At 34.8% G+C, this 9,011-nt stretch overlaps 1 protein-coding gene across 1 annotated transcript; it reads right to left on the bottom strand.

Moving 5' to 3' along the window:
- Positions 1–5,780: 5,780 nt before the first annotated feature.
- LOC128245769 (heat shock 70 kDa protein 12A-like) lies at positions 5,781–8,646 on the bottom strand. The gene is made up of 4 exons (XM_052963998.1): positions 8,335–8,646; positions 7,751–7,969; positions 7,364–7,499; positions 5,781–7,020 (listed from the first exon to the last, which is right to left on the bottom strand). Exons 1-4 carry the CDS (start codon positions 8,644–8,646, stop codon positions 5,966–5,968), a joined length of 1,722 nt encoding a protein of 573 aa, XP_052819958.1. The 3' UTR covers positions 5,781–5,965.
- Between the last annotated feature and the right edge of the window lie 365 nt (positions 8,647–9,011).

Raw genomic sequence — 9,011 nt, 5'->3', positions numbered from 1 at the left:
AAAAGTAAATAACATTTGATAAAAAAATGCACAATTATGTTTAAAAAATGTTAAAGACTTATGCAACAAAATGGGCAATCCAATCGGCCTTAGATATTGAATCATTACTGTTGAATTTTGCATTATAAAAACATTTTAAAGTTGGTGTTGCCAATAGCTGAGTAATTTACCTTCTTTCACCTAAAATTCATCCTGTACAAACCATTTTTTTATATTTGTTAAATGAGTATTACCGGGCGAGCAGAAAATTCACATTCAAGTCATGTTATTGACGAATACATTTAAGTCGATGCCAAATCAAAAATACACTTAGTTGTATTTGCTGGCCATTTGACGAGTTTAAATCCCTTGAACGCCATTGACGATATTTGCTAGCATTAAAAACTTCGTATTACACAACTAGCTGATTACGAAAATATTCATCCCAAACAATTCTTTGTTTTGTATATATGTTCAATGTCAAGTTACATGCTTAATATTTGTCGTGTTAATCCCAAACTATGCATTTCCTGTTTATTGCCCAGGTGTGACAGCAAGGTACCAAATTATATGTATATTGTTTGTATATTTTGCACACAACGCAAGGCTGACAAGACAGTTTATTCCAACGACTGATCCCTCCAAAAATAGAACAAACTATGTTGAAATCAAAAAATTATACCACATCAAGATACTTGAAAAATAGATGTACGCTGTTTTCTCATGTATTTGTAAATACTTTAAAATGATCACAAATGGCGTTTAAAACCATATTTACACTATTTTGGAGCACCAATACTTAGCAGTTAGCAGTTTTGTTTGTTTTTACCAATTCGCCCTGTATCGATTCCCAATCTGGGAGAACGTAATTTTGTTTGATAACACGTGAATTGATCCAATCTACAACACCACACCGTTATGCAACATCAACGACCTTGCGTGGTACAATGTTCAGACAAGTGTTACACAACCGTTGCGAAAGAAAAACTGTAAACTATAATTATTGTATCACCACATGACCAATCTTTATCCCAAACTACATTCTGACCTTGACTTAGAACCAACACGTGGCACATGACATGAGCCCCGTGAAGGGAATCTGACCCATTTTGACAGATAGATAGCATGTAATTTTAATAGCACCAATATGACAGACTCGCTTCTGAAATGGTATTAATGGTAAGTAACTTCTATTTATATATCAATGATTGTACCTGACAAAAAGGACTTGAGTCCCATAAAGAGCGCCCATTGTATCTGTATAGCGAGCATGTATATGTGGACGTACCAACTACACACCAGGAATAAGCCTGAAATAGAATGTGTTAAAAAATGCTTGCCCATCCAGACCGGCTTCGACTCATATGATATGGTCGCCCGCCATTACCAACGAAAAAAATAATCTGACCCACAATTCTAGCTTGTTCTCTTAAAATGCATTAACATTGATATTAAATTTTGCTACGTGGTTATCCACTATAGTTTTTTATCATTTGAAAGGTATTTTGGAATATTTTTAACACGTTGGGTATATGTCTGTAAATATTATGACGGTCATAATAGCCTTTATATTTACTGATCGGTTGTTATTTACAGTCATAAAGAAGTTGCTTGTCAACATCCATGACACAGTACCAGATTGTACAGCAGTTTATCGACAAAATGTCCGGAAATAAATATAAAATTGCATTTATCAAAAACGCATTTTACAACATGCTTAGTTTTACATATTTCTTATTTTTTCACTAACGATGCCTTTGATGTAAAATATGCTAAACACTAATATTACCAGCGTGCCCAGAATTCGGGCACAACTTTGGTATTCATATACAGACTTTATATCCACAGGCCCTTAATAACAAACAACCACCAACAAACTAAGCAGAGGATCAGGTAACCAAATGATATAAATTAACAGTGTCTAACATTTCGGTGAGAGTATGCCGACAAACTGAGCATGACGTACAGGTTTACTTGCTTAGAGAGTTAAAGAGCGTATTTCCTTTTGCTCTAGGGCTTATCATTAACCAATATTGCTCACTTTTAAAAATGCGTGTACTAAGATACGGTACGCTAAGAACCTTTATTTGAACGGTTTTAAGCGTTAATCCATTATTGCGTTAAAAAAGATAAATGCTGTAAGAACATTTGTGTTAATATATTTAATTGTTTATTCACAGTCAGCAGAAAATATAATTGTGCTATAACCGTAGAAACCTGTACTTTTATTACATAATACTTGTATTATTGAACAAAGTCGTTATTAGTTTTTACCATATTTGTTTCATGCAAGAAAACGGCCAGGATTAGGTCACCGTCATCCATTAACTTCTTTGGTCAACCAAGCTGTTTTCAAAATTAAGAATCTCAATGTTATAGTCTAAAGGCACTTACCAAAATGTCTTGCTGTGGTTACAAGACAGTTTTCTTAAAGAATCCTAGAACAGAAAATGTCACTACTTTATAAATATGTATATAATTATACAATCATAAACCTCAATCCGAATCTCCAACATATTACCAAGAATATCAAACAAATAATGACAAGTGATTACTGTAGGTACACCCGGTAGATAAATGTAAGCCCAGTAAGTTTGTTCGCCGTATTTTCACACAGTGGAGGTCTTGAGTGCCAGGTTAGGATGGAACATTAGTAGGCACATCTGCATGATTAATGCAAATAGTTTTGCAACTAGTGCACTATGATATTATTGAATTATTAAGCTAGACTTAACTTCGCAGAAGGGAAGGCGAAGGTTGATAATAATTCTAAGAAAATAAGAAATCTTCTTTCTCACATAGATAACCGACCCAGCGTGCAGCGACCAATTTGTGCACGTGTACCATTTTGTCCTGCATAGGGATACAATCGGTCCGAAAATCGTTTGCTGCTGTAAAGTCCTTTTGCTCTGAGCCTCTCCCCGAAAACCGTTCTTACTACTTAAGGTTTGAGCTTTGTTAATGTTCTACCTTAAAATAATATGAGAGCTTTATTAAGAGTTTCCGTTTGAAATAGTATATATGATAGAAGAAAATCATAGCTTTGTTGTTTAGATTATAAAATTAATTAAAATTTCTTTGATAAATACCCTTCCTCTGACGAATATATATGCAAAAAGCTACAGAATAATGCATTTATATAAAAGATCCATTCTTCTCAATATGAACGCATTGATAATCGTAATTTCAATCCTCTCAAGATTTACATATTTATTATTAAAATTACGTTCGGCTCAAGTGTAACGCAAATACATAATCAAATTTACATTCCTGGGAGCATTAACACATTTATGATCATATTTTCGTTAGTTTGAAAAGTAGCACATTTCTATTCAAAATTCAATTCCCCATAAGACTAATGTATTAATAATAACAATGCAATTCTTATCAGCATTAACGCCTTTATTATCGAAATTACACACCTCTGAAGATTAACGCATAAATAATGATAATAAAAACAAAACACATTTCTCTCCAGATTATAGCATTTATTGATGAAATTGCATTCCTCTAAACGTTGACGCATTTATAATCGATAACCTATTCTTCTGAAGATTATCGTATTTAAAATCAAAATGCCATTACTCCGAAATATTACACATTTATAACTTAAATTCCATTCCTCTGAAAATTAACAACTTTGTAATAGAAAATCAAATCCTCTGACGATACCAACATTTATAAATGAGATTTGCTTTCTGTGAAGATTAACGCATGTCTAATTCCTCTAAAGATTGACTCATTTATTATCAATTTACCATTTGTCTCAAAAATAACGCATTTATAATAAAATTTCTATTCTAATTATGTTTTAACGCATTAATAATTAAAATTCCTTTCCTTTAAAGAATAAAGCATTTACAATTGTTTGTAAATATTGCATTCCTCTCAAGAAACATGTCTTTTTATAAACAAAGTATTATTCCCTTCAAGACTAAAACATTTATAATCAAAGTCCATTCCTATGAATATTTATGCGAAAAGCTACAGAAACAAGCTCACTAGCAAAAAGTTTAAACATAAACCCGGTCTGATGGCACTGGGTAAACGCCAAAGACATATAACATAAAATCACAAACAAGAAACATGGAAGAACACCACAAAACTCCACAAGCAGCACCGTGCATTCATACTATATATAAAAAACTAGGTATGTTTATCAAGGATTGTTAGATTCTGCCTTGGAACGGTCAGTAAAATGTAAATGTAAGGTTTACGCATTTATTGTCAAAATTCAATTTCTGTTAGAAACATATTTATATAAAAAGTCTGTTACGTTCAGGATTAACACAATTATAATACAATTTATATTCTATCTCAAGATTTACATATTTATAAATATTTACATTCACACTTCATTCCTTAACGATGGTTATTGTTTATCAATTGCACTTTATTTCTGTATAAAGTGCAATGGCATTTCCCATCGATATCGCGTGCGTTTGTTCGATACTTCTTTCCTGTCATTGGGCGCAATAATACCAAGGGGCGGGGCATATTTACTACGGAACTATTTTTTTAATGAAATCGTAGTAAAATTATTGGCAACATGCAAAACTGTAATCTGCAGTAAAGCAGTTAAAACAAAATAAGCAACGATAATTTGATTGATTTTAATGTAGATAATTTCATGATGGATGGAACAGTTGAGGAAACATTTGTGTTTAAAAATGCTGTTAAATGTCACGAAAATGCAAAAACAGTTAGTTCAAAATAACCTCTATAACGGGTGCTTGTATGACGTCATTAGTGATGTCATTGAAAAAGTTTTCCATTAAGCACGATTCGGGCCGCAACATAACTCGGCAGCTGCATTTTGTTTTGACGCCATTTTTTGCAGTGTTCATTCGTTTTGAAAGTGTTGTTTTTTTCGAAAATTGACTGGATTACTGGGATTATTTACACACAATACCTATTGGGTAATCAATTAATTACCTATTCAGTCCTGCTTTAACCATTATTTGTTTTGATAACTAATTTAAGCCTGAAAAGTTTGTAAACATGTTCTTGATAAAATGTACAGCATCTTCAGCATCAGAGAAAAAATATTTGAAATTTCTTTGTTTATTGCATACGACGTAATGGAATCATGTCCATAAAAGTCGTATGTTCTGAATAAAATCGACAGACATAACTAAAGTTCGGAGGAGTTAGTCGTTTTAGACATGATTTAGTACTTTTAATAGTCAAAACAACTGCAGAAAAAACTATTTGGTAAACACATCAGCTTGCCAGGAAAAGACAACTCAGCAGAAAATATGTAAGTTATATGTGGTTTATTTCATGTTTTGGTATTTGTATGCAGCTATATTATATATTCTAAAATATGTTTTGTGCAAAAGTTTGCAGCGTTGACCAACTTTCGGTCAGAAACCAGGTCGCTCAGCCTTCATTGTTATGATGCGGGCCCTGAAAGCGCATATGTAAAACAAAAAAACCGGGCATTAACGGTACGTGAATTTCCTGAACACACATTGTATGCAATAATACGTATTTATAATATTCTTGACCTTAAAAAGATAGAAACTAAACATATAAATAAGGAACTATTTTATCTGTGCATTCATTGTCGTATAAAATTAGGTTACGATAGCTGTTCTAATTTACCCACCGCTGAGAACAACGAGAGAAAGAAAAGAGAAAATGCTCTTGAATAATCAATTTATTTTAGTAGAAATGTAGATTTAAATGAATGTAAATATAAGTATTAAAATTCTTCGGACTCCACCCATTTTGAACAGCCCCATTGCATACCATACCCCAATAAAATGCAACATGTCGAATTTTAATCCTTAATTAAAATTCATTGCTCTCAAGATGAACGCATTTATAAGCAAAATTCCATGTCTTTCAAGATAAGCAGATTTATATTCAAACTTCCATTCCTCTCAAAATTAACGCATTTGCAAGCTCTTTTAGGTCAGTTGCATTGTTTTGTGTTTCTGTGCTCTAAGAGTTTGCACGTAAATAAAAAAAGTAAGTCGTTTTATATGAAGCACTTAAATGTCATGAAGGCTTCTTTTCCAGTGGTCGTGTTTTTCGTTTTGACGAGAAGTTCTGTATGCCCGAACATAAACGTAGTTTCCATATGCTGTTGATAGAATGGAATATCGGTGGTGTTTACAAGCTTAACAGTCCCTAGCAGTTCACATCCAGGGTCTGTTGTGTACTCGGGGTTTCCATGCGTCGCTCTGTACACGGGTGTGAGGGTTAGTTTACTGGTAGGATAGCTCTCCATGGTCACCTGTTGATCCACTCTCACCTCCTCATTCACCCGCACGTACACCTTGAAACATTTATCCAACACCCACTTTCCATTGTTCCAAACCTTCATCTCATCTGAGTGCTTCTTTTCATCAAAGTCTTTAAACACACTTGTCCCATACGTGAACCTCATAATCCTGGAAGAGACAATGGCGGGGTCGTGTCCAAACCTCACGGCACCTTTTAACACGGCGAGCCCTGCGTCTGAAGGGACGATCAGTCTCACGCCAGCTATTTCATTCCTCATTCTCTCCTGAACGTAAGGACTTTCACCGAATCCGCCCACCAGAATAACAGTTTGCACGCGTTCCATCTTTGCTTCTGCTAAGAGTGAGTTTATATGCTGGATCAGTAGATCGATTGGACCTTTGAACCATGATTGGATCACTGTGCCAACGATTTTAAGCTTGTCCCTGCTTATTGGCTTTATAGAATTTTCCGGAATGTCCAAATCCGCAATTCTCTCCTCTAGAGATTGTTTGAAATGTTTATCAGCAAGCTCACGTAATGAAAGAGACAAACGAACAACAACATGATTTGTGTTTTTGGTATCAAATGATCGTTTCTTGTGCTCGAAATCACGAGTGATATCAAAATAATCACCCATTTCCGTCTTTCGCAGATCATTCAAAGCCTGTTCCCCGTACAACTGACGCAACATTTTCATATAATTTTCATCCACAAAGATACCTCCCCAAGGACCACCGCTGGCTTTGTGGATTTCCTTTAATGTTCCGTCTGATTTTCTCTCGTGTACGGATATATCTGCTGTTCCTCCTGCAGTTAATCGCGTAAACGTGTTAATTGTAAAAATAACAAAAAGTTCGACTAAAACACGGGCCCAAATCCACTTGTCATGATTATTTGACACAGAAATGCTAATTTTCAAATGTTACAAAACACATAATTTGTATTATTACTTGTCATTTGAATTGTTTTTATTACTTGTTATTTTTGCTTGTCATTTTAACTAGTTATTTTTACTAGTTATCGTTTTCTAATAGAGCATGTTTCGTCGAAATTACTTATTCGTGAGATGTAATCCAATACTCTATATACTTCGAGAGTATCACACCTATTACGTGTAGCCTGACTCTAAAATGCTTAACGTAATTCTAACCTCCAAGATCGACGACCATATACTGTGACCCTGCAATTGCTACAGCGCCCTTGACGTCCGTACCCAATGTTTCACACCAGATCGAGGCACATTCCGGCTCCAAGGCCAACTTGAGGCGACCGGGGTCGATTTCAGCCTTCACAAAGTATATATACAGTTGTGATAAAGATATAGTAAAGTTTAACTAATATCAACGCCAGAAGTATAGGTGATTTTGAAGAAAATAAATTAAAATCTCATGTTTTGACAACAAACTTTATATTGAACTTCCCTCTTTATGTTTCCACAAAACCAATATGCATATGTTTAAGTTCTTAAAAAACTGCAATAAATCACAGCGATATTTTAAGGGCATACATCAACGCAAAAGGAATATGAATGACTTACTGCAACTGCTGCATCCCTCATGAACCTCTTGGCACTGTCATCCCAGATAGCGGGGACGGTTAACACGTACGATATGTCTGTCTCTTCAATTCCTACCTTTTGCGTGGTAACTGCCTTAAGTAAATGTTCTCTCAGGTTTTTAATCGACATAACAAACAATGGGAAAGCCTTCATCCGTTCTCCACAAACGTCCTCTACCGTAACGTCTTTCGTCAGATGCTAAAGATAACGTTACATTTTTACCAAAGAAATGAATAGGTACTACTTCATACTCTTCCTTCGTGTTGATGCTGGGTCATATAAGACTTGCATGATTTATATTGCTCTAATTGACCAATGTTAGGATAGGTGTGATGTTAAGTAATCATAAAGTGGAAAATAGTGTGGAAACTTGTTTTCACTGACCGTTCCTGACGCGTAAATGATATTTAACAGTGTGAAAGATATTTAACAGTATGCGGATTTAACTATCATATTCTTCATCAAAACATGGTGAATAACATTCTTGTTCGAGGAAAACCAATGTGCTATCAATTATATATATATAAATATCAAGTAAACTTGATTTGCTTATTTATAAATACCTTATTGTTATGAAGAACCATCTTAAACCTCCGAAAAAGCCTCCAGCTGTGGTGCTTATCTTCTTCAGCTAGGATAGCGTACTTGTCTTCGGCCTCAAAACCAAACTTGTCAAACTCTCCGTCTGGATTTAAGAGGACGGATGTAGGCGTCTTCAGTGACACTAGTCTCGAAGCACCACCACCTGCATACCAGTTCTGATTTGTCTGAATCTTGTTGGGGTCGTCTTGAAAGGAGTAAGCATAACCGCTGTATGTGGTTCCGAAGTCGAAAGCTGCCACAAGAAGCGTTTTGCTTTTAGCGTTACTTTTCATGATTGATGAAGCCACAAGCTGCTCTTAAACAAGAAAGATAAGTAAAGATAAAAAAATAGTGTAGTGAAATAGATTTTCGCCCCTCACCAAAGAGGTCGTGGTTCCTTATCTTTCTCTTGGCTCTTCGACACTGACAGCAGGTGCTTGTTCCACCAATAATCCTTAAAACGAAACCATTATTAAACACCTCGCATTGATATGAAATCGACAAAAGGATTCTTGATAAAACGGCATCCAGGCCCAAATATCGAATACTTAAGTCATTTTATTTTACACATGCCAGCATGATTCAAAATTATTTGTTTTACACAGCTGACACGCAGTTTCCGTCGATATTTATGTTAGTCAATATTCTAAAGAGAAAT

This window comes from Mya arenaria, chromosome 9 (assembly GCF_026914265.1).
Source record: "Mya arenaria isolate MELC-2E11 chromosome 9, ASM2691426v1".
NCBI classification, from domain to species: Eukaryota; Metazoa; Mollusca; class Bivalvia; order Myida; family Myidae; genus Mya; species Mya arenaria.
This window is presented reverse-complemented; position numbering and strand designations above follow the sequence as displayed.

What these genes read in the sequence shown, in the direction of transcription:
- LOC128245769 (XM_052963998.1), bottom strand. Translation starts at nt 8,646, where the DNA reads ATGAAAAGTAACGCTAAAAGCAAAACGCTTCTTGTGGCAGCTTTCGAC. An exon ending in TGGTTCTTCATAACAATAAG is followed by an intron (nt 7,970 to 8,334) that starts GTATTTATAAAT and finishes CGTTATCTTTAG; the next exon opens with CATCTGACGAAAGACGTTAC. An exon ending in TGAGGGATGCAGCAGTTGCA is followed by an intron (nt 7,500 to 7,750) that starts GTAAGTCATTCA and finishes TACTTTGTGAAG; the next exon opens with GCTGAAATCGACCCCGGTCG.